Below are 26,599 nucleotides of genomic sequence, written 5' to 3'. Positions count from 1 at the left end.
CCCGAACCGCAAGGGACAGCTGTGGCAAACACTGGGGTGCACACTTGGTCCTTGAACAGCACGGGTTAGGGGCGCCGCCCACCTGTGCAGGTGAAGACCCCTGAGTGACTTACAGCCGGCCCTTTGGCCCTCCATACACTCGGTCCCGCAGCCAAGGATTCAACCAGCTGCGAATCGTGTAGTGCTGCCGTGTTTATACTGTTGGAAAATATCCACCTGCAAGTGGACACACGCAGTCCAGGCCTGTTGTTCAAGGGTCAGCTGTATTTGGAAGTGGATCCTTCCCAGACCTGAAGGGAGCCTAACGAGCCAACAGCTGGACTTTGGCCTTGTGAGACCCAGAGCAGCAAAAACAGCTGAGCCGACGGAATAACACATTTGCCTTTAAGCCACAAAGTTTGTGATCATCTGTCACAGCAGCAGTAGGAAACATACACTCCTGTCGTTGGGCGGGGGTGGGCGTTACCCTAGATTCCATCTCCTCTCAAGCTTGCTTCCTCAGTTCCCCATCTCGGGTAGCCACGAGTGAGCCTCGCCAACACGTGGCCCTTTCTGGGCACCCGACGGGATCGCGCTTCCAGATTCTGTGACCAGTGGGGCCGTGTGAGCAGCTCAGGCCAGTGAGGGGAGAGAAGCGTCACCTCCAGGCCAGCGCGTTGACCAGCCACGCAGGGCCCTCCAGGGTGCCCTCCTCTCAGCACAGCCAGGTGCGTTATTCCAGGCGGCCACTCCGGCCTGGTGCCCCGGAGGGACCGTGATGGGAGCCCCCTCCAGCAGCCGTGGGCATGGAGCAGAGGTGAGTCAGGGCTCTTGGACAGGTTCACCCTGAGAGCTGAGGTCCCCCGGCCTGACAGGACCTCTCCACTGCACCTCAGACCCCTCGCACCCTCCACCAAGTAGCCCCCCTTAAAAAGCAGAGCAAGTCAAGCCCCTCTGGGTCCTGAGGCCTGGGCTCTTCCCTCGCGCCTCTCATCTCCTCTACAGCCAGCCTGGTTCCCCGCGCCCTCACCTCCTCTCCACTCCCCACCCACCGCTGCCCGGCCTCTGGCCCAGCCCGGGACAAACGACAGTCAGCCCGCACCCCTTCCCGGGGCCTCTGCAGGCCCAGCGACCACGGAAGATGAGGGGTGGCTCCCCGAGGCTGCCGGGATCTCCTTGCTCCCCGGCTTCCAGATGAGAAATTTCCCCGATTTCCCTCCCGGAGCCCCAGCCCTGACAAGAAACGGCCCCCAGTCAGCCATGCACGTTGGGCTGAAAGCTCACCCTCCACCCAGGACCCAAGCCGGCCCCCTCCCCGCAGCCCCACCTGGTGAGAGCCTCCTGCAGGGCCGGCCCGGTGGGGAACAAGGTAGCCCTTCAGCATCTGCAGAGCCTGCGGGCCAGCGGGAAGGACGGCTACCTGCTCTAGTGAGCACTTGGCCAGGTAGAGAGATCCTCTGGGCCGGGACTGAGGACGACCGCTGGGCTGTCACGTGGGGGATGACGGGGTTAACTGAGCATCAGCAGGATGCAGCCACAGCATGTGAAGTGGCCTGACCAGTGCAGACACGCACGCCCAGTGCGGTTCCCACCCGCCACCCGTGGTTACGGAGGGCTTGACTTGTGAGGGCTACTGAGGAGCTGGGGCTTCGATTTGATGTGATTTTAATTAATTTAAATGTAAAAACTGAAACTTTACCCTTGACACCACCCTTCTGGTTGAACACAGGAGAGATTTGTGATGCCACCCCAGCCCCAGGAACCCGAAAACGTCACTGTCTGAAACACCACTGCCTAGCAGAGAGCTGGATGGCAACTCTCATCCATCGTTTTTTATTAGCTTTTAGAAAAAGCCACAAATTCAAAAACTGAAAAATTAAGTCTTTAGCTTGATATGATTAGGTCAGTCATTAAAACCCTATTTTAATCTCAAAATTTCTCAGTGCAATATATGAACATGACAAATTCATCTGTATTAAGACAGAGATAAAAGTCCAATTAAGGTGGGCTTTACCTGAGTTTACATTTCAGGCTCTTCACGGTTTTGCCAAATTATTCGTTTTAGAGGATGTGCTCAATTCAAGGCCAGAAGGCCATACCCGAGCTGTGAGCTGGTCCCTGGATAGCTCTAGGTTTTTACTAATAGTTAGGACATTACTCTACCATCCAAATTCTTCAGGTCCTGACCTGTTGTTAAAATTTTTATTTATGCACATGTTAAAGGTTAAAGTATTTCATACATTAACTTTTCACACTGAATTTGTGTTTCAGATGAATTTCAGGATTCCTTGATTCATCTTCTGTAAAGTGAAAATGAAATCAAATGATCTAAGCATTTCAAAGCAAATTTCTGGATGCGAGCTATTTTGAGAAAGTTTGCCCTTGGCCTTGGCTACACGTACTTGTTCAGCCACTCGAGCAAGCTCCTTCTCGCCTCATCAATATAGGGCTTGTCTTCAGGCGAACAATCTTCTCTCTTACGATGCACGAACCCGTGTGTCTGCCCAGAAAACGTTTTAATTTGATATTCCACTTTGCAGTTTTCTTTCAACTTCTGAGTCAGCAAAGAGACCTGGTTGGCAAAAGATTTCATGATGATAGGACTTTAACCCTCTAGCAATATTTTCCATTCTCCAAATCTTCCCTGAATGCTCATCAAAGAGCTTTAACATCTGTGCTTTAAATTAATTTCCATGGCTATCATGAATTTTTCACTTTTAATTTTACAACCGGCACAGTCCTCACCTCTGGCAAAGGAGAGAATTCAGAGCGATATAAAAATGATACATCAGGGGAGTTCCCTGGTGGTGCAGTGGTTAAGACTCTGTGCTCCCAATGCAGGGGGCCTGGGTTCGATCCCTGGTCAGGGAACTAGATCTCACACGCATGCTGCAACTAAGGAGCCCACGTGCCGCAACTAAGACCCGGTGCCACCAAATAAATAAAAATAAAATAAATACTTTTTAAAAAGATACATCGTCAATTATTTGAAATTGTATTAATATATTTATATATTATTCAGTATATACTTCAATCTATTTGCATATACCATATTCAACGTATTCAATATGTAATTCAATAGATTCAAATATAAGTTGTTTAAAACATATCAATAAAATGTACCAGTTATGAATAACAACAGTAATTTCTAAACAACTGCTTTTGAGCCACAGTTTCCGTCTGCCTTTTCCTTATCAACATACTGGATTTAATATAGCTGTGTCTTCACTACTCTATATAAAATAGATAACCAACAAGGACCTACTGTATAGCACGGGCAGCTATACTCCATATTTTGTAATTACCTATGAGGGAAAAGGATCTGAAAAGGGATATATACATATACATATATGTATATATATAGTTTTTATGTATAACCGAATCACTGTGCCGTACGCCTGAAACTAACACGACATGGTACATCAACTATACTTCAATAAAAAATTTTTTTAATTAAAAAAAACAAACGGATTTGTGTCTTTAAGGACAGAGGTCTTATGATGATAACTCATGGGTTCCACGTAGAGGGGGCACGGGCAGGGAAGTAACCAGCCATCCAGCCATGGCAGGAGCCCTGAGGGGGTTACAGTCCCCCTCAAAGTCCCCGATAAAACACACCTTTAAAACTTTAATGTTGAAACATATTTGGAGCAGCAAATGAATCCTTCGGGATGTTTTCCCCAAAATGTCAAGTCCTGCTATTAAACACAGAGACGAGAAGAGTTAAGATGCCAACTTACCTGCTCAAGAGGAATCACAGCATCGTTTTCAGCAAAAATGAACAATGTGGGGCTCTTTAATTTGTACACGTCTTCAGAGTCTTTGATGATGCCTGGAGAATGGGGGCGGGACAGGGACACAGGGTATGACTCCCGTACATGTGCCACAGAAAACGACGTGAGTTAGATTTTTCAAAGGAAAACATGTGCTTTGGGGGTTTTGTGTCTCATCTTTTTAGCAATTCCACAAAAGTGGCCTGTTCTATAAAACTGGGCTCAAAGAGAAGGTTACTGAGTCTGAGCTCCCTTCTCTCTACCTCACTCACCAGGAATCAGGCCATTAAATGATGGCTGTAGACCTGGCCGGCTGCTTGGCAGGTAAAGATACGGAGCAGCCTGAAAAATGCTCCCTCTTGGGATGTGCCTTCATTTACTAAGAGGTGATAACTTTCTAATCTGGACCATCTGACCACCCCTGTTCTGGAAGTTTCTCACGGTTTACTCAAGCCCCAAGGTTCGTCAGTGTTTGATGGGGTATTTGTACTCAGAGGAGACCACGTGTGTGAAGTCCCTGGGCACAGCAGCGGGTCCCAGCAGGTCATTCATAATAATTAGTTTTCATCCTTCTAAAGTGCCTTCAGAATTTTAGAGATCATTTAGTCAAAAGCATGTTGGACTTTGGGGATTCAGACAACTTTGAGTGTGCCCACTCCTATAGGAAAATAAGTAGAAGTTTCAAACTCCACTGTCATTCTGAGACGAGAGGAGTTCTAAAGAAAAGATTATTCTGGGCTTCCCTGGTGGCGCAGTGGTTGGGAGTCCGCCTGCCAATGCAGGGGACACGGGTTCACTCCCTGCTCCGGGAAGATCCCACATGCTGCGGAGCAGCTAAGCCCGTGCGCCACCACCACTGAGCCTGCACTCTAGAGCCCACAAGCCACAACTACTGAGCCTGCATGCCACAAGTACTGAGCCCACGCACCACAACTACTGAAGCCGGTGCGCCTAGAGCCCGTGCTGCGCAGCAAGAGAAGCCACCGCAATGAGAAGCCACAAGGAAGAGTAGCCCCCGCTCGCCGCAACTAGAGAAAGCCCGCGCTCAGCAACGAAGATGCAACACAGGCAAAAATAAATAAATAAAATAAATAAATTTATTTTAAAAAAGAAAAGATTATTCTGGCACTTGTCAAAGACGGTAAGGAAGATTTTATTCGAGGAGACCAAGGCAACGAGGGTTTGCAGTGAGGGAGGGACACCAGACTCAACCCCAAATGCGAGGACAAGTGGGATTTACCACCACGGAGCAGGATGGGGGCCGGTGGATGGAAAATGACTAAGGAATCATCGGGGTACAGGGATTCTGGCCAGACAATATTTGACAAAGCCTTTGCTGAAGGCAGGCCAGGGTGACAAGGCATCGAGGGGGAGGACATGAGGAATTTGATCACATATCAAGGGCGGGGAGTTCTCGCTAAACTGACCCAGTGGGCCAAGGAGCGAGCCCAAGGTCAGGACCTACTCAGAAAGAGGACTCACAGCGGAGCCTGACTCAAGGGTGGTCATAGAGAATCCCAGTCAGTACGAAGGAGAAAAAATTGTTTTCCATTTCCTGTTGGCAGTATAGCAAAGCCAAGTAACCCGGAGAGCCTCCCCTTAGCTGTAACTCCTCTCTAGCATGCAGGGAGCCACGGGCAAGAGGGCCACGCTTTCCGCCCTATGCTGTGAAGGCCACGTTAGGTGGCTGCACAGCGCTTTGAGGCCCCTGGGCTCCAAGTCCCGCCCGGCTCCGCAGTCGCGCACTGCGCAGCGGCGGCCACGAGGGGGCGCCGGCGAGCAGTCCACTCCGGAGCGCCTAGTGCTAATTCACACAAAGGCGCCGCGAGGGCTGCCAGCCCCATTGTGCACAGCGGCAACTGGCAGCTTGCTACTGCCTTTGAGCAAGTAAACAGGTAAAGGGTTTTTTTAATGCTAAAAGTAAGTGAAAATACCGCAGTGAGGAACCATTAAGCCAAATAAGAATCATTAGTATAACTGTTGGATATACTATCATGAAAGAAAGCCAAGGTCGGACGTTTCCATAGCCTCACTTAGTAACCATTTCTATACACAGATATAATGTTCTTATGTCATTGGTGTGATACATTTGGTTTGTTTGGATGAAATGTTTATGTTGCTATTTTAGAGTGGGTTTTCCCTTTCCCTGTTTGCATATATATACACATATATGCATGTATATATATATATATATATATATATATATATATATAGTGTGTGTGTGTGTGTGCATGCAGGACTGCATGCATGCATGAGTAGTTGAGAATTAGTCATATCTTGGAAAAATCTTTTCACAGCTGTTGCTCATAAAAATATTGCTTGATATTAACCATTATCACAGAAAGAAAGTTATCCCCTTCATCCTAGGTGAAGAAATTGAGCCCTCGGATTAGGGGATTTTCCCAAAGGCACACTGTCAGGACCCGGGTTCCCCCTGGTTAGATATTACATACTTCCGCCTCTACCTTCAGATTTTTAAAACCAATTCCTTAAGATAGGCCATCTCTGCTCCACTGGGGTTTGTGTTACACCAGGACCCTCAGTTTGGGAAGAGACTCATGGCCTTTGTCACTCAACCCCTCCTCCCGTTTTCATTGTGTAAAAATGCACAAGGGAGGTTTACCATAGATGGACACCCCTGCCCTGAATTCTGGGTATTTCATCATCATGTGATGGACAGCAACTCCACCCCAGCAGAATCCCACGACACCAAAAATGTACAAGGCAGGTTTACCGTAGATGGACACTCCTGCCCTGAATTCTGGGTATTTCATCATCATGTGATGGACAGCAACTCCACCCCAGCAGAATCCCACGACGGCAATTTTCTTGGCATGACAACGTTGTTTCAGATACTTCAAGACCGCGTCAACTTCTCTAGAAGGAAAGAAAAGTTATTCGAGGGGAATTCCCTGGTGGTCCAGTAGTTAGGACTCCGCGCTTTCACTGCCGGAGCCTGGGTTCAGTCCCTGGTGGGGGAACTAAGATCCAGCAAGCTTCTGGCACAGCCAAAAAAAACACAAACGAGGTATTTTGTGGCCCCTTGAAGGTACACTGGGCAGCAGGCACGAGCGGTAACAGGGCTTTCTCAGCAGCTGTTCCCTGAGGTTCTGAGATTCCTACTTTCAGAGCTCCGTCCTCACCACCTCCTGCCCGGTGACGAGTAACAAGTGACATCTCTCCCCGGCAAGTCTCCCTGCCAAGCCCAGCCTCTTCCAACCACCTGACAGGGTGGCACAAATCAGACCATCTTGAGCAACAGCCTTCCACAGCCTCAGGAGAGATCAAAGCCCAAGGCCACAGCGCGGCTCTAGGGCTTGATCCCAAGATCCAGCCCCAGGGAGCTCCTTCATCTCCTCTCTCTCAACAGGGAGAGAGACTCAACCAGGAGGCAGCTCCCCAGCTCTGTCTGACTCGGCACATTCCATCCCCCTGCCCGACACCCTAACTGTGCATCGCCTGTTTCCTCCCGTGCCCAAAGGGCACAGCAGTATTTGGAAAGCCACGAGGAAGAGGCAAGCCCGAGGGGACGGGGAACAGTGGCTCTGGCCTTGCAAATGGTTCATTTGCAAATTGGTTGTCTGGAACTCATACAGCTTCTGCAACTAGAAGCACGATGCCAAAATGGAGGTAGTGCTGCAAGGCCGGCCCGGAAAGTTCTGCTGGATCTGATAAGGAATAAACGCTGTCTGTTTGCAATTAAGGGAAAAAAAAAAAAAAAAAGGAGAAAGCAATTCTATTGCACGTTCTTCTTTTAATCGTAAGATATCTTTGAACACACTTAAACATATGTATCATACCATTCTCTGTGTAAGTAGTTATTTTCATAATGTTAGAATAGCTGTAATTAAGTAATTCTGTAAAGTAAAATGGAATAAGAAATAGTTTTTGTTATTTTGTTTTTTCAGTTTTTCTCGAATGCTTTGATCTTAAGAATAACTGCCTTGACTGGAGGGGACAAGAAGGAAGCGGGAATTTCTATAAACGTTCTTTAACTGACTCAAGTGAACCTATCTTGGCTTTTGTTGCCGAGTATATTCCCCACTTTCCTGGGAACACCAGAACTTAGCTTTGGATGAACCTCCCTTCCCCATGCTCGGTCCATATACTTTGGGGGGCTCAGTTCCAGGAGGGGAGTATGTGGCTCTGGCCTGACCAATCACAGCATAGCAATCTCTAGCCACAACGATTGGTTCAAGGATGGACTTGTGACCCAGTCATAACCATCAGGACAAAAAAAAAATGAGAATTTTGCTGGGTTGCTGGGAAAGGAGCCAATGGGAGGCTGGAGCTGCTGCAGCCATCTTGCCACCCAGAGGCAAATGCTGCCTGACAATGCAGCCAGCATCAGACAAGGGTGCTGCGGGATGTTGGGAGGTCGAATCCTGGGGATACCTTCTGAGCTATAGACCAACCTCTGCTTGAAGCCAGATATTACCTCTTTTCGGTACTAAGCCAATAAATTCCATGACTGCTTAAGCAGTAAGCATTCAAGATGGGTTTTCTTTCAAACAAAAGATACTTGACTAGACACAAGGACTTCAGTCTAATTTCCAAGTTAGTGTCTCCATTTTATGTCTCATGTTGATTTAAAATGCGTGGCTCTCCTTATCCCCTGTGGAGAGGTACCTCTGGGCTGCTCTAATGCCCGCCAAAAAGGATCACCCTGATTTGCGCTCACAAATAGAAGGCAGCCCCACAAGGCTCTTCCTCAAAATGTCCTAACTATTCCCCTCCACGCAAAGCTGAATTTCATATTCTCATCACAGGCTCTCTGGGTCTCTTGTGTTTCTACTTGTATTTTACTCGTAACTTCTTGCTTCATCTTGTTTTTCCTGGGCTTGCAGTCTGAGTCCCTGGGAGGGAGGCCTGGAAATGGATAAAGGTGCGGGAAGTTGGGTCCCCAGTGATCTCAGAGTCCACCCTGGGGAAGGCAAGGGAGGAAGCCGGGCAGAGAGAGAAGCTGGGCTGTGGTGTGGTCGCCACAAAAGCCTCAACTGGGGAACTTGGAGCTGGGGCGGCGCCCGACCCGGGTGAAGGAGCCAGGCCTCCACACCCCTGCGGTGAGACTCCCCAGGGTGGGACTTAAGACAAGGTGCTTCGCACCTCCCGCCGCTGGCAAGACCCCGAGGTTCCCCCTTGCTGACAGCCTGGCAAGCTGAGAGCCCCCAGGGCAGCCTGCAGCATCTCCCTGGTCTGACGGACTGTGCAGATAGCCGAGGGGGACACTGGCCTGAGCCGCGGAGCACTGCTGCTCGGCATAGGCCCGCAGAAAGAGGGTGGCTGGAGCGCAGGAGAGTCTGGCCCCGTGGAGTATGCGGAAGGAGGTGAGGCCCCTGCGGGCCGTGGACACAGGTCTGCCCGGGGTCCACCGGCTCAGGAGCTGGACGGGCCAGCAGCCCTGGCGTCAGCTCTGGAGCAGCAGAGAGTTCCAGGGACCAAGTGGCCACAGGCAGAGGGCTGTGTTATCAGCAGCTGCCCCAACCTGGGCTTGGGGGACAGCTTATCAAACACGAGGCTCCCGGGCGTGACAGGAGGACGTCCGACGATGGGAGAGGCCAGCGATCGGGAGGATGCCTGGTCACGGTGAGTCAGGGGCTAGGGCTGGGGGACCCCTTTGCCCTGGGCTCAGGTTTTCCTGTGCAGGAGGAGCTTGGCACTAGAGAACATCCCTGCCTCTTTCCCCGCTCCATCCTTATTCCTCCAGACCAAGAAGAGGGGATCTGAGTGGCAGCTGAACCCTCCGGTCCTTGCTTCTGGACTGGCTGGAGCCAATTTAATAAAAGGCTGCAATCCTGGGGGATCGGCCCCCCTTTCCTTCCCACAGTTCCTGGACCCTGGCAAGACCGCAGTCCTGGTCTGGTGGGTCTGGTCTAAAGACCCAGTTTCCCCGAGGCAGGGGGTGGGAGGGTGGCATTTCTGGGGGGAGGGGATGGCACTTGGGGCCTCAGTTTCCAATCAGCGAAGTGCAAGTGGGGCTGACGTGTTCTCTAGTCTCTCTTCTCTGCCTGTTGTTTCAACTGGTTCTGCAACCAGAGGGGAAGGAGGGAGTGTTGATCTATGGACCCATATAGCCCAACTGTCAAGGAAAATGGGACCCCCAGGTACGTCAAGGAAGCTCTCTCAGCATTGGTGCCACGAAGCATTTCCCAGAGAGGAAAGCAAGTGAACTTACTGGCCAGCAGGGTACTTGTTGGTTTCTAACCAACCCTCCGCTGCAAAGACTGTGCTAAACGAAATCGGTTTCCTTTACGCCTCAGGAAGGACTCTGCGAGCCGTGGCCTCTGAGGTCGTACACGGCGGGAGGGAGGGCAGGTGGGTGGGTGACCCAGGAAGCCGAGCCCTTCTCTCCCTCCTGCCTCTTGCTCCGGGGGCCCTGGGGCGCCACCAAGACAGCCACGCTGGCTGCTAACATACTTGGGACTTACTTATCGATCCTTCTGGCATCTCTTGTCTTCAACCACTCCGGGAAGGTGGACCAGTCCCCTGAGGGGTGCCACGGCTCCTGTCCCACAAAGAAGTCTGGAACAATGGTTCTGTAAAATAGGGACATTCATATTTCTTAGTTTCAGAGCTGCTGGGACTCCATATTTGCTTCTGTTCATTAAGAACTTGTCACGTTGGCGGTTCTGGACCACAGGAGAAGAAAGGTAGTGGTCACGAGGGCCAGCTGTGATCGCAGCAAAGAGGCCAACTGGCTCCAGGCCAGGGCATCTCGGATTTCACAACCAAAGGTGCAGGGCCTCTGGCAGCCAGCCGAGAGCCCAGCCCGTCTGAAATGCCGAGGCCTCGGCCGTGCACACTCTCCGCTAGCTGTGACGCCCAGGACAAGGGTTCCCGGGCGGCAAGAGCCTGGGCTGGCGGACACAGGCTCCCCTCCTGCCCCTGAGGAGTCGCACCTCTCAGCTGGCCTTTCGCATTAGCCTCAGGCCAGAGAGCACACCTGGTGAGCGGCCCAGTCACCATGACCAAGCAATTTCCCAACCTCCGCCCAGGATGCCAGCAGGGCACAATGTCCTGCCCGGAGGGTTTGGTCTCATGCAGGCTCTAAAAGGGGCTGCGGAGCAGACAAGCCAGCTTGCGGGGTCCATGTCAACCTTCCTTTGGGGTGGGGCAACGCGGCCCCCGCCAGAGAGCCGGTTCCGGAAGTAAAGGTCACGGCCATGGATGCAGGAACACAGCCTCTCTGCAGGGGTGGGAAGAACACTGAAATCTGGGTCAGAAGAATCTAAGTTCAGGTCCCAGTACTGCCCCGTTCTGCCCTGAAACCTTAACAAGTCACTTAATCACTTTTAGTCTCTTTTTCTTGATGATCTAACAGAGCCGTGCACCCTCAGAGGATTATTCTGAAGGCAAAATACTTAGATAAGGGTGAGAGGCTTTGTAAGTCACAGGCATCTTTACTCACTTTTATGTTCTGTCTCCAGCTAATGGACCCACCCAAGACAACAGACGCCACCGTCCCATCCAGTCTCCTCGCTGCAGCGGGTGACCTGGGGCAACTGAGACCTCTGCCTTCATGTCCGGGTTTCCTAACCATCAAAATGGGAACAGTGACAGCCCCGCCTTGTCCGGGTTGTTGGAAGGATGAAGGGTAACTACCCCGGGGAAAGCCCTAGTGCCGGGTTTGGCGGAGCCAGAAAGCAACCAGGGCTGGCTATTGTTTTTATGACTGGTATTGCCCCTGGAAAGTTAAGTTGCCTCATGTACAAGAAGAAACGTGCGGGCATGAAAAAGGGAAAACTAAATGGACGTCCTCTTTCCAGTCAACAGGAAATTGCATCACACGGCAGTGGGTGTGCTTCCTTTAAATGGGTCTCTCTTTGTAGGAAAACGAGATAGGCGCACGCTTTGGTTTTCAGCTCCTCTTTTTAAGAAAACAAAGGGAGTTGGGGTGCACCACACTCAGGGCTTGCTGAGTGTTACGCTGAGTGAAGCTGGACTGCCAGGGATGGTCCCTCCTCTCTCTCCTCCGTGCTTTACTGAAGCTGCTACCAACAGCACAGCGGTGCGGGGCAAGCAGGTGACGGCAGTCACCAAAGGTGGCCATGGTCACACAACGTGACGAAGAGACAGCCTTTGGGAGCCGAGGTCTCACTCTGCCAGCTCTGGAAGCCAGTCTAATTCAGACCAGGATAACTACGTGTGCCCTGTGTGTGAAAGCTGACCCCAGGCAGAGATGCTTCAGGGGCCAAGTAATGGATCCATTTCAGAGCTGGCGAGTTCTGCCCCCGGTGTCCTGTACCAGTGTCTGCGCAGGGCCTCGCATCGGGAAATAACTCTCTCAGTGCCCAACAAGTCTATAGGGCTAGCCATCCTAGGAGGACCTGAAGCCCAGACATTGGGTTGGGAGCAGCTGGCTTCCACTGGACACTGACTGTCGTATGTGACAGTCTCCATTTACCTGCACCCCAGTGAGATAAGAAAATAGATAATGTACATCAGAATATACTCAGGGTTTTTTGGTTTCATTTCCTTTGAAGGGAACAAAATACAGAAATGTACATGAATTTAAGCAAAAAAAAGAAGAAGAATTTTATACGTACGTGTATCCATTTCCTGAAATCATGTCCGCCATATACCTGGTATTGGGTAATTGCCAGCCGAATATATCTTGAATGACAATCACAGCTTTGCCAGCGTCAACGGGGGATTTGGTGAGATAAGCCTTGATGTGCTCAACTTGAACTTCATGCCCCAACCCTCCGTACTCTATCCTATGGCCAATGTCACATGGACAAGGATGAGCTTCGTTAGCCATTGGAGATATTTAAGTCAGGCTACAGAGAGAGACGCATGCATTACACTCTGAGTGGGGCACATTCAAAGATTATAAACAATGAGAAAACTAAAATCAAGAGTACAGGAAAAAATTAATTTTAACTATACTTACAGTGTATTCATGTAAGAAATCAATGATAACTTCTGGTTCTGGGTAATAAGATTAAGCTAATAAGAATCCATTCCCAGGCTTCCCTGGTGGCGCAGTGGTTGAGAGTCCACCTGCTGATGCAGGGGACACGGGTTCACGCCCCGGTCCGGAAGGATCCCACATGCCGCGGAGCGGCTGGGCCCGTGAGCCATGGCCGCTGAGCCTGCGCATCCGGAGCCTGTGCTCCGTAACGGGAGAGGCCACAACAGTGAGAAGCCCGCGTACCGCCAAAAAAAAAAAAAAAAAGAAAAAGAATCCATTCCCATTACAAACAGTAGAAATACCAGAGTGAATGCAACCAACAAATAAAAGTTAAAATGGTGGAGCTCAGAGGGAAAAGGAAGCAACCCCCATCCCCGGGTGAGAGAGGAAACTGGAGGTCAGGGTCAGGATGGCAGGAGAGGATGTAAAGGAGCCAGGATGCTGGGGACAGGGCCAGACCCAGAGACAGGCCCTCACCTAACCAGTGCTTAGGACTCTGTGTCCAGTGAGGCCTTGAGACCCCTTGCGACAGGGATTTGTAACTGAGACTTTCCCACACAAGGTCTGAGCCCTCCAAGGTTCATATTTAGTGGAGAAAATTAAAAACAAACAACAAAAGAAAAAAGAAAAACTCTGCCAACCAAGCCTAGGAATATGGTAAGGAAGCCCAGGAAAGGAAAAAAGAAACCATAAAAAAATAAAATATAAAATAAAACTGGAAAATAAATGAATGTAAAGTCTTCAGCAACAGCAACACAAAAACCAACCCCCCAAATCTGCACCATCCTTTTGAAGTAGGAATACCTAGGCTGAGAAACTGACGGAACAGCGGACCCGGGGCAGTGAAATCCCTGGGCACCTGGCAGAAACAAATGCAAGACTTTCACAATCCAGGCCGAAAAATGCTTCCCACTGAAGAGATGCTTACTACAAATAGCTTCACAGGAGGAAGTGCTCCAAATAAACACTCATCAGGAAGACTGATGTGGGAATGGGGGTAGAAATGAGGAAGAGACCCAAACACACTTGACCAAACAAACAGCAGGAAAGGAGAAGAAAAAGAACAGTAAACCTATCGACCATAAAGCAAAAAACAATGTGGGCTGAAATAAATCCAAACAAATGTAAATATATTAAATTCACTGTTTGAGACAGATTCTCTAATTAAATTTTTGTTTTTAATTCAAAGAGGTTTCCTTGGAAAGGAAAAACTAGGAAGCCTGAACCCAAAGATAGAGATCTCTTCACTAGCAATTAGAGAATATACAGTCTTTTCAAGCAGATGTGAACAGCTACCAAACTGCCCACATATTAACCCACAAGTCAACAAAAATTTTATATAAAATATGTTATATTAGCACAATGAAGAAATGACAATAAACATTCAAAAGGTTTAGAACCGAATTACAATGAAAACACTCTGTAGCAAAAAGTTGAAACAATACACTGGTACTTAGAGAAATATTGATACCCTAGATTGCAGTCAGAGAGAAAACCACTTTCCCCTACCCTCCTAGGTTCAGCAACTGAGGGCCTGTGAATTTAACCGACAAAAGTCAGATTGACAGGAGAAAAAGCATACACGTTATTCATATTTTTAATTTTTAGCACACAGGTGTTTTGCAGAAAAGAAGTGAAAACCCAAGAAGCAGTTAGACACATGGTTTATACAGCATCTTAACAAAGGGTGATAAATTGTGGAGGCATGACTGGGAAATATATGGGGAATCTGGTGATAAGAGTTGCTCCCCTCATGGGGGGAGAGGGAATTTATGCCCTAATTTTAGGCAGAAAGGGGGAGGGAGAAAAACTCTTTTTGCATCTGCTCTTTCCTAATTGCCTTCAGCTCAAAATAATCAATACGCCAAAGTGCCATATTTGAGGGTGGCATCCTTTGATCCTCTTCAATTGCATGTATTAGACAAAAGGGAAGAATGGAAATAAGTTAAGCATTCAATTCAAGAAGTGAGGGGAAAAATTAGAATACACCCCAAAGGAGAAAATAAGGAGATGAACATAAACAACGGAGAAACAGAAAGTGATTAAAATCTGATTTTCGAAGTTATAAAATAGGTATATCTCCAGCAAACCCGATCAATAAAAAGGAAAGAATGATAAAGACACACAACAACCACGACAGCATAACAATATGTGGAATGAAAAAGGTGACGTAAGTACAGATGTTTCCCTTTAAAAAAATCACAAAAAATTAGTATAAACAACTTTATGCTAATAAATTTAGAAACAGAAAAAACTGACAAATATGCAGAATGAAAGAGAGGAAAAAATTCCTAACTTCAAAAATCAATATAAAAGAAAAAAAAAAAGGTGATGAGACAGCTCGAGATTAAAAGAGATTAAAGAGAAATGAAATCAAATACGCCATGTGAATCTTGACTACATCCTGGTTCCAAGTTAAGAACCGCTGTAAGAGACACTTGGGGAACAAGTGAGGAAGTGAATATGGATGATAGTGGCTATTACGAATTAATATTGATTTTCTACGGTGTGGTAATAGAAGTTACGTAGGAGAATGTTCTTATTTTTAAAATATGTGTGCTCAAGTAGGGGATGAAGTCTCAACATCTGCAATTTACCCTCAAATCATTATAAAACACACGTGCACAGACATACAGACAGAAACATAAAGCAATTATGGCAAATTGCAAACAACTGTTGAATCTAGGTGGTCACAAGTGTTCACTTTCTTCCGGTTTTTGAGGAACAACAAGGAACAGTGTAGTTGGAACAGAAATATCAGGGAGAGGGCGTGGTGGGGAACACTGCTTTTCCCAGAATCCTCCAGCAGCTTCAATCTCACACTGAAAAAGCCAAATTCTTGCCACGAGAATGGTAATGGTGAAAAGAGCGAGAAAGGTCAGGGTCTAGATAGATTTTTCAGGTGCAGCCAATTGGTTCTGCTGACAGATGTCATGCATAGGATATTTAACAAAAAGGAGTCAGTGGTGACTAGGTCTTTTGCTTGAGCAACTGGAAAAGGATGGAATGTCTAAATGAAAGGGGAGAGTGCCGAAGAGCAGGTTTGAGGAGACCAGGACTTCAGGCTGTGGCATCAGCCGTTCGAAATGTCTATGAGACGTTCACATTCATGGCCAGCAGCCAGCGCCCAGCTGGATAACAAGACACCAGTTCAGGGCAGGGGTCCAAGCTGAGGATACGCATTTGAGAGTGAGCAGCACACACAGTCGTCGAACCTCGTTATTTGCAGATTCTGTGTTCATGAATTTTCCTCCTTGCTACATTTATTCATAACTCCAAAATCAATTCTTGCCGGGCATTTGCATCATCCACAAATCTGTGTAGAGCCACAAAAAATCTGAGTCACTGAGATGCACGTTCCCAGTCAAGGTCGAACAAGGCTGTGCTCTGTCTTCCTGTTTCAGCTCTCACGCTGTAAACAAGTGTCCTTCTCATGGTTTATTTAGTGCCACACGTTTGGTAATTTTGTGCTATTTGTTGGTGATTTCATGGGCAGTGCTAAAGTGCCATCTAGAGATCGAAGTGCAAGAAGGCTGTGATGTGCCTTACAGAGAAAATACGTGTTAGACGAGCTTTGTTCAGGTGTGAGTCACACTGATGCTGGCCATGAGTCAATGTTAATGAATCAACAATATGTAGTAAATATACATTGTGTTTCTTCATACAGAAACACAAACAAAACAAGGTTAAGTATTGATGAGTTGATGGAGACGTGACCAGAGGCTCGCAGGAACCGACTACATTTCCCTGTGCTCCGCTAGCAGCTAGTTCAGCATTCACAGCAACTTTACCGAACATAACTTCTGTGAATAATGAGAATCAGCTGAACACAGTATTTAGAACCTTGAGAGTGAATCACATCATTCAGGGAATAACAATAAAGAAGAATGCAGAAGATGGAGCCCTGGGGTCCTTCAGTACTTAAGACTTCTTTTGGGGAGGCAAAAAGGGACTAGTGACTGTGTCTGAGAAGGATGGGCCAGTGAGAGAGGAGGAAACCCCAGGTGTGGTGTCCAGGAGCCAAGCCAAAGAAGGACTTCAAGAACGGAGGAGTGTAGGGGCTTCCCTGGTGGCGCAGTGGTTGAGAGTCCGCCTGCCGATGCAGGGGACACGGGTTCGTGCCCCTGTCCGGGAAGATCCCACATGCCGTGGAGCGGCTGGGCCCGTGAGCCATGGCCACTGAGCCTGCGCGTCCGGAGCCTGTGCTCCACAACGGGAGAGGCCACAACACTGAGAGGCCCGCGTACCGGAAAAAAAAAAAAAAAGAACGGGAGAGTGTAAGCATAACGGAATCACTTTGCTGTACACCTGAAACTAACACAACATTGTAAATCCACTATACTTTAAAAAAAAAAAAGAAAAAGCGTGTATGCACCAAAAATAATTAATTAATTTTTATAAAAAAGAAAGAAAGAAAGGGAGAGTGTAGACCATGCAACATTCTGCAGGAAGACCCAAGGGTGCAGACAGGGTTGCCCACCAGGCTCTGCACGGTGGAAGTCAGGCTGAGGGCATCCAGAACAGGTTTGCAGGAGCGGGGAGGGCGGGACTGCCGGGGGCTGATACAGAAGAGAGATGGGGAGACAGGAAAAACAGAAAGCTCTCTCTAGACTGTCACCAGTCCTAAAAAAGAGAGTGAGCAAAAGATGGAGGGAAGATGTGGAAACAAGTCTTTTTTTTTCTTTTTCTTCATGGAAGAAATGTCAGCATATTGGCTTGTGGATGAGAATGTACCATGGGGAGGCAACCAATGGTCTCTGGAGAGAGGGGTGAGGCCAGCACAGCAGAGGAGGCACTGGGCAGGTCGTCCCACAGCCCTGGGAGAGAAGGCAGAGGGTGAGGACATAGACACAGGTGTGTGGGTGATGCCAGGAGGGAGGTTGTGGATGCTCCCACCTGCATCTGTTTGCTCAGAGAACTAAGAAGCAGAGTCAACAGATCAGGGTAGAAGAAGGAGGAGGTTGGAGGGGAGAATAGAAGTGGAAAATGAGGGCCCAGGACATAGGCAGGGTCAGCAAGGCCGTGTCCTCCAGCCAGGTCCAGCTGCAGGGTGCAGGCAGGGAGGGGCCGGCAGAACAGATGGGGCTCTGCCGGGTCATGACAGGGGCAGGAGGGCTCTGTGGCTCCTTGGGAGGTAGGATGGACACCAAGCAACCCAGGTGAGAAAACAAATCCCTGTGAGTCACTGCCTACCACACACAGCGATCCTGTCAGCCTCCTTTAAAGGCACGAATCCCATTAGGGGGCCCCCACCCTCATGACCCCATCTAAACCTAATTGCCTCCCAAAGGCCCCGCCTCCCAATGCCATCTTCCACATGTAAATTTGGGGGACACAATTCAGTCCATAGCAGTAGCCAACTGTAAAAAACACATAAGAAAATTGGGGAAAATTGAACTGACTGGATATTTGATAATATTGAGAATCATTTTACTGGGGGGGGCAGGGAAGGAGGAATAGTGTTATAACAGTGATTTGTTCTTTTAAGGAGTCCTTATCTTTTATAGCTACGTGCTGATGTATGTACTGGGACTTTCCCAGTAGGCTGTGGACATTGCGGGAGAGAGCCTAAGTACTGACAGTGCTGGAACTGGGTGGTTCAGGAGCGTCCATTGTACTAGTCTCTCAACTTTCTTTTTCTTTTTCTTTAATTTATTTATTTTATTTATTTAGTTTTGGCTGTGTTGGGTTTCCACTGCTGCACGCAGGCTTTCTCCAGTTGCAGCAAGTGGGGGCTACTCTTCGTTGCGGTGCATGGCTTCTTACTGTGGTGGCTTCTCTTGCTGTGGAGCATCGGCTCTTGGAGCACAGGCTTCAGTACTTGCAGCACGCAGGCTCAGTAGTTGTGGCTCGCGGGCTCAAGAGCGCAGGCTCAGTAGTTGTGGCACATGGGCTTAGCTGCTCCGCCACATGTGGGATCTTCCCGGACCAGGGATTGAAGCCGTGTCCCCTGAGTTGGCAGGTGGATTCTCAACCACTGTGCCACCGGGGAAGCCCCTCTCGACTTCCATACATGCTTGAGATTTCCCACAACAAAAAGCTTTCAAACTTTTATTAAATTTTAAACACTGTAAGATAAAAGTCTCTGTAAAAAAGTGAGAAAACAAGATACAGACTAAAAGAAGAAATTATTTTCAAAGCAGAGGCTGTAGTATCCAGATAAAATATATGAAGAATTCTTAGAAATTAACAAACAAAAGACAGCCCCAATAGAAAATGCTCCAAAGATAGGAGGCAATTCACAAAAGGTTACACCTGAATGGCCCGTAAACATGTGAAAATATACACAACCTCACTGGTATTTAAGGAAATTATAACAAGAACAACAAGATACCATTTTACCTCTTGCAGATTGGCAATAAGTCTATTTACACCAAGAGATGGTGCCCAAGTAGGGAAACGGAAGGGAGTGCAAACTGATACATACTCTGGGAACCAGTTCAGCAAAGGCAATGATGAACACACCCTGCAACTCAGAAATCCCCCCACTGGTGTATTCCCTAGAGAATGTCACACTCGTGTGTGTGTGTGTGTGTGTGTGTGTGTGTGTGTACACACAGACACATGCAGTGGGTATGCAAGGCTGTTCTTGCCACCAAAATGTGGCAACAATTGCAAGCAATATAACGACCATCAGGAGAATGAGATACGTTGCCATTTATTCACTGTCGTGGGTTGAACTGTGTCCCCCAAAAAAGATACTGTTCAAGTCCTAACCCACAGAACCTGTGAACGTGACCTTATTTGGAAATAGGGACTCTGCAGAGGAATCAGGTTAAAGACAAGGTCATCCTGATGAAGGTAGGTGCTAATCTAATTAATGGCTGGTGTCCTTAGAAGAAGAGAGAGAAATTTGGATACAGACACAGACACACATGGAGAGACAGCCATGGAAGACACAGGCAGAGTTTGGAGGGGATGCAGCCACAAGCCAAGGAACACCAAGAACTGCCAGCAACCACCAGAAGCCAGGCGAGAGACAAGGAAAATCTCTCCTCTCCAGGTTTCAGGAAGAGCACGGCCCTGCCAACATCTTCATTTCAGATTTCTGGCCTCCAGACAGTGAGAGAATAAATTTCTGCTGTCTTAAGTCACCCAGCTTGCGGTAATTTGTTACAGCTAATACACTCCTAAAAAGAACATTACAGGGCTCCCCTGGTGGCGCAGTGGTTGAGAGTCCGCCTGCCAATGCAGGGGACACGGGTTCGTGCCCCGGTCCGGGAAGATCCCACATGCCGCGGAGTGGCTGGGCCCGTGAGCCATGGCCACTGAGCCTGCGCGTCCGGAGCCTGTGCTCCGCAACGGAAGAGGCCACAACAGTGAGAGGCCCGCGTACGGCAAAAAAAAAAAAAAAAAAGAACATTACATAGCGGTTCAATGAGCAAATTCCATATATATTTATCAATACAGTAAATCTCAAAAACATAATGCTATATAAAGAGACAATGAAAGAAATGAGATTGAGTTATTTGTAGTGAGGTGGATGGACCTAGAGTCTGTCATACAGAGTGAAGTAAGTCAGAAAGAGAAAAACAAATACCATATGCTAACACATATATATGGAATCTAAAAAAAAAAACAAACAAGAGTGGTTCTGAAGAACCTAGGGGCAGGACAGGAATAAAGACGCAGATGTAGAGAATGGACTTGAGGACGGGGGGGCGGGGAAGGGTAAGCTGTGACAAAGTGAGAGAGTGGCGTGGACATATATACACTACCAAATGTAAAATAGATAGCTAGTGGGAAGCAGCCACATAGCACAGGGAGATCAGCTCAGTGCTTTGTGACCACCTAGAGGGGTGGGATAGGGAGGGTGGGAGGGAGACACAAGAGGGAGGAGGTATGGGGATATATGTATATGTATAGCTGATTCACTTTGTTATACATCAGAAACTAACGCAACAATGTAAAGCAATTATACTCCAATAAAGATGTTTAAAAAAAAGAGAGACAATGTTTTTTGATGCTAAGTAAATACTAAAACCCCCGAATAATACATATTTTTAAATTAATTAATTATTTTATATTATTTATTTTTGGCTGCGTTGGGTCTGTGTTGCTGCGTGCCAGCTTTCTCTAGTTGCAGCGAGCAGGGGTTGCTTTTCGTTGTGGTGCACGGGCTTCTCATTGTGGTGGCTTCTCTTGTTGCAGAGCACGGGCTCTAGGCGTGCGGGCTTCAGTAGTTGTGGCACGCAGGCTCGGCAGTTGTGGCTCACGGACTCTAGAGCGCAGGCTCAGTGGTTGTGGCACACAGGCTTAGTTGCTCCGTGGCATGTGGGATCTTCCCGGACCAGGGCTTGAACCCCTGTCCCCTGCATTGGCAGGCAGATTCTTAACCACTGCGCCACCAGGGAAGCTCAGGACAAAATGTTAATATCTTTTTTTTTAATAAATCTGCGTCATGTGACTATAGGTGGCTATTACATTATATCCTGTACTTTCCAGAATGTTCTAAATGCTCATAACTAGAAATAACTGAATTTTAAGGAAAGAGAAATTAAGAGCTAGTCATTTGATCAAAGAAAAGTTTGATGGTATTTTTCATAGTTTTGTTTCCATAAACTACATTATAGAACTATTATAAGAGAAGTCAGAACAATCCAGTATCAACAGCAGTAAACTTTATGTCCCACTGCACATTACTTGCTGAGAACCTATTCCTCAGGCTGATTTCTTGCCTGGGCTGTCCTATGGGGATGCGAGACTACAGAAAACAAGCAGCCTTGAATCCGAATCTTTTTACTTACCTTCAATTGCTATCCATTTTGCAAAAGGAATGTTTACAGCCAAGACAGCCACTCTCTGAACTGATCCTGAAAGGCTTTTCTCCCACAGAAAGGGGTGTTGGCTGGGGAGGACTGGATGTGCCACACATGAAGGCTGGACTCCTGCCAGACACTTCACGGGGCACAGCAGCCAAGCCCAGCCAGTGTGTCCCGGGCCAAGGCCACAGTGGGCAAGGCAGACAGTCTCTCTGTGGGCAAGAGCCTTGGGAAACATACCCTTGACACTCTACTGATTGTACTATACGTAAACTTTCTGTATATATATTTCAAGATTTGGGCTCTTTTCCCTCCCAAATGACACATTCGTTAAACCACAATTTTCGGAAAAAAAGTAAAACTATGACTCCTATACAATTACCAAAATGAATTCACATTAAGGATTGTATTTTACTCATATGATAGGAGGAAATAAGGCAGATGTTACCACTGGTTCTAAGGAAAAAAGAAAAGAGCTCTAATCTATATGGAGTAGAGGGATGTTGAGATGAATTGTAAATGGAGACAAAACCAATGTTTCCACAGTAGGGGAGGAAGCCAATTAATTCTCCACCAGACCGGACAGAATTTACAAACCTATCAGTTACCCCCAACTTTCACAGAGCTGCAAAACAGCTCAAATACAATGAACAGGGCTAGAATCAGACAGCACGGAAGGGTGGGCTATAGTCGATGGGTACTTTTCCATTGAAACACAGAGTTTCTTCTATGACATTATAAGGTCACGGTGAGGGATAAGGTTTCCTTCTGTAAGGGGATGGGACTGTGGGTCTGACATGTATGGTGGGGTCCTCAAAAAATGTACCAAGAAGCACTTTTCTGTATCACGTCAGGTGGACTTGGCAACACACTCCAGCCACCCTGAGATCAGATCTGTGGTTTCCACCAGTAACGCCTCCAGAAGTCAGGGTTCTCTTTGACACAGAGGATGGCCAGGACATGCTCCAGCAGAGGAGACCCTGATGGGTACATTCTTTGTCAATGCCACCCAGGATGCAGCCCTAAAGTACCTGATTCCCCCATAACACCCATGCAAGATCCCACATAACTGTGAATGACTGCGAGACCCGTTCCCTACAGACTGATTTTTCTGGTCCCTTGACAAAGATTCTCTCCTTGACCGAACTCTAGTCAGGATCCTCTGAACTCTCTTCTCAACTAGGCCCTGACTTTGGGGCTTTGTCCAGTTTTAGTAAGAATCCTGCTAAGTCGGTTCAGCAGAATCCTCCAGCCTCCTATCTGATTCGCTTCCTCATCCTGCATCATCCCCCAGGTGATGTTCGATCACCCTGGCTTGTCTTCTGCAAGAATCCGGTTAGGTCAGCTTAGCTGGAATCCCTTTATTTCCATCCACTGACCCCCTACTCTGCCCCTTGGCTAGAAACTCCCACTTTTTCTTATATTCAGAGTTGAGCCCAGTGTCTCTCTCCTACTGGAGTGGTCCCTGCCCCTATCACGAGGGTCCTGAATAGGGTCTGCCTTACCGTTTTTTTTTTTTTGCTGTACACGGGCCTCTCACTGTTGTGGCCTCTCCTGTTGCGGAGCACAGGCTCCAGATGCGCAGGCTCAGCGGCCATGGCTCACGGGCCCAGCCGCTCCGCGGCATGTGGGATCTTCCCGGACCGGGGCACGAACCCGTGTCCCCTGCATCGGCAGGCAGACTCTCAACCACTGCGCCATCAGGGAAGCCCTGCCTTACCGTTCTTTAACAAGTGTCACGAATGAATAATATTTTCTTTGACACCCTCCAGTCCTCCTTCACACAGCAAATGCCTCCACAAAATTGTAAGTCAAGACCTATGGGGATCACTGGTGCATGTTTGATCTGCAAATTCCAAGGGGCTGCTGTGCCCTCCCCCCTTTCCTAAGATGTACCATCCAGAGGCATTCTTTTACTCCAAACAAATTTGTGTTTCTTGACTTCTTTTTCTGAACCAGTTATAAGACCTGCCTTGTTCCCTCTTTAATGAATAAAATAGAATCTTTAACACACGCTCGTTTTTCTATCTGTATTAGTCATGATTTTGCCTTTTGCTGAAAATTATCTTTTAACTGTGTAATTGAACATTCCCCTTTTCTCACTGGAGGGCAGAAAGCTAGAAAGGGGTGGTAAAGTATGGTTGAGCTAGTGTGGTTTCCTGCTTTCATACCCCCAAGGATTTAAATAACTCAGAAGTCACACTTCCCAAAGCAATGAAGATCTCCAAAAGAAATAGGGAAGCAGATTTTGATAACTGAAGGGGATTGATGTTGATGGGAATGCAACAAGCAAAGAAGTCTAGGAATAAAATGCTGGCAGCCTCAGAGCTTTAGAAATGGAAACACCTGAAAGGGCATCGAAAACAACACTAAGAAATAATAATACAGGACCCCGAAGGTGGCTGCAGGGGAAGGCTGGGGGTTTCCTTTACTGGGTAAACACTGTAACTTGCATGTCAATTGATCTTCCATCTTGCAGCAGGGAAGGCAGGGCGCTCCTCACCCTTAGATGGTTCTGTGAACATCAACTCCTCCAATTTTTTTTGTGTGTGTGTGTGGTACGCGGGCCTCTCACTGTTGTGGCCTCTCCCGTTGTGGAGCACAGGCTCCGGATGCGCAGCCCCAGTGGCCATGGCTCACGGGCCCAGCCGCTCTGCGGCATGTGGGATCTTCCCGGACAGGGGCACGAACCCGTGTCCCCTGCATCGGCAGGCGGACTCTCAACCACTGCACCACCAGGGAAGCCCCTTCCAATTATTTTTATTTTTCAGTAATCATGATTGTGTTTTCCAAAGGGTACACGGTCTTGACAGCATTAATTAGAAAACTAGATGGGATGAAGCTAGATTGGCCTGTGAACTGCCAATCATGTGGCTGCCTCTGGCCTTTTCTTGGACTGTTGTGAGGCCTGGATGGCGTTCCCGCAGATACCCACAGGGCTCACTTCTGACCACCTTACTTTAAATGGGCTTTGAAAACAACAGGTGGCATTTCCATCAGCAAGGAGCCCTAAATCGCAGTGCCCAGCATCAGCAAGGCCTGGGAGAGGCCACCGCTTCACCTCCTGACCCACATGGCCGTGTGGGAACGGTACAGTCTCTCCTGGCAACACGGACCCAGCATCCTGGACGCTACACATCTAGACCAGACCCGCCTCTCTTAACAGCCATCCTTAATAAAGGCTGCAAAATGTGGAGAATGAGCTGGATGCAGATACGCTCATTTTCCCCCCATACTTTTATATCAGTAGTAAGAATTATACGACCAAAATGTTCAACTGTAGGAAAACGGTTACAAAGAGTATTTAATGGCACGGAGGAAAGGATCATGACATAGTGTTAAATGGAAAAAAAGGAATACACGTTTACATACAGTATGATTTCAACTGTCTATTCAAAATGTATGGCTAAACAATACAGGGAAATATGCCAAAGTAGGATGGCGGGGTTGCTTTTCTGCAGTGACAATGTACTGCTTTGATAAAACCAGGTGTTGAAAGTGGACTTTAATAGGTTCATGACCTGTGCACATGGCAAAGACCTTTGCCTCAAGCAAACGCATGCGCAAGTTAGAGCAGAGCGGACCTGCAGCGCGTTCCCGGGCTCGCGAAGCGCACGTACCTCGTCCAACTGCCTGAAGGTCGCTGTCCTTACGCGCGGAGGAGGCCGGACCGGAGCGGGCAACGCCGCAGCCCCGCGGGACACAGGGGAGACGGTCAGGGGCAAGCCGAGGGGGAGGCGCCTCCTTCGGGGACGGAAGTGGACGCGGTGGCGGAGGGCGGTGGGATCCCGGTGGACCAGTGGCTGTCCTGGATTCCCGGCCTCCCGGGAAGGCTGGAGCCGGAGGGAGGGGCAGGGAGGGGAGGTCGGGAGGAAGAGGGAAGGAGGGGAGGAGGGAGAGGGAGGGAGGGGAGGGAGAGGGAGGGGAGGGAGAGAGGGAGGGGGAGGGGAGGCGGAGGGAGACAAGGAGGGGGGGAGGGAGACCGGGAGGAGGAAGACAGGCCGCCTATGAAATTTACATGTGCGCCTGGCTCCTGAGACCTGTGACTTCTTTACTGTAAATCAAAATTAGGCTATTTTAAACAGTAGATGGCTACATATTCATACTTGACCTCCCTCCCTCCGCCGCCACTGCATATTTTGTCTGGTCACCTAAGATTGTGATAACCAATTCAATTGGCTACAGAGGAAGGTTAAGAAAGAAAACCGGAAGAAATGTTGATTAGGAAAATAAGTGACAGAGGGAAAAGTAGCAGCAGCTTCTTGACGCCACAAGAATTTCACCAAAAATCTCATGACCCCTGAGATAGAGCCTCACTAGTTAAGACGCTTCCAGTTGGAAAAGGTGTGAATTCTGATTGAGGGTGACTTTTTCTTAAGGGATCTTTTCTGCAGAGGGATGGCAAATCAGTAATATAAAAAACCTCGAGAGGTAAAGTTTGTGAGACTTAATCTGATTGTTCAAGGGCAATTTTCAGAAAAAGGTAAAATCATGATGCTCACACAGATATAAAAATGACCTGTGTTGAAAACTTTACAGTACTCATTAATTAATGAGAAAACCAGGCAGGTGTTAAAACTAGTTCAAAAGAAAGTTTTTGAAAAGTTCACACAGGGCTTCCCTGGTGGCGCAGTGGTTGAGAGTCCGCCTGCTGATGCACGGGACACGGGTTCGTGCCCCGGGCTGGGAGGATCCCACATGCCACGGAGCGGCTGGGCCTATGAGCCATGGTCGCTGAGCCTGCGCGTCCAGAGCCTGTGCTCCGCAACGGGAGAGGCCACAACAGTGAGAGGACCGCATACCACAAAAAAAAAAAAAAAAGTTGCCTCCAAATCAGTGTCAGTTGGCAAAGTTGTGCAGTGGATTCCAATATTATGAGACAGTGCTATATTATAAGGTACACCTCTGCTACAGCGTTCAAACACAATTTATATCTACTGTTTTCCCACCTAGTTTCCTAAAGCTATCTCCCAGACCCCTCTCACAGTCTCCTCTTTGTCTTAACGTGCACCTTCCCCCTGAACCTGGCTGGAATCTCCGTTGTCCTGCCTCTTCCTCCCTGTGGTCTCCCCACTTTGGGGAGAGGGCCGCCCTCTCTCTTTCCATTTATGCAAATCCTTTCCAGCTTTCAGAATTCTTCGTCATGAAGCTTGCTTAAGTGCTACAGCTCT

At 48.2% G+C, this 26,599-nt stretch overlaps 1 protein-coding gene across 1 annotated transcript; it reads right to left on the bottom strand.

Moving 5' to 3' along the window:
- Positions 1-1,593: 1,593 nt before the first annotated feature.
- On the bottom strand, positions 1,594-25,284 carry CMBL (carboxymethylenebutenolidase homolog). The gene is made up of 6 exons (XM_082620328.1): positions 25,049-25,284; positions 12,299-12,532; positions 10,181-10,288; positions 6,487-6,629; positions 3,720-3,811; positions 1,594-2,551 (listed from the first exon to the last, which is right to left on the bottom strand). Exons 2-6 carry the CDS (start codon positions 12,511-12,513, stop codon positions 2,372-2,374), a joined length of 738 nt encoding a protein of 245 aa, XP_082476454.1. The 5' UTR covers positions 12,514-12,532; positions 25,049-25,284; the 3' UTR covers positions 1,594-2,371.
- Positions 25,285-26,599: the final 1,315 nt, after the last annotated feature.

This window comes from Mesoplodon mirus, assembly GCF_964341445.2.
Source record: "Mesoplodon mirus genome assembly, chromosome: 5".
Lineage (NCBI taxonomy): Eukaryota > Metazoa > Chordata > Mammalia > Artiodactyla > Ziphiidae > Mesoplodon > Mesoplodon mirus.
Note: the sequence above shows the minus strand (reverse complement) of the source record. Positions and strands in the feature narration are given on the sequence as shown.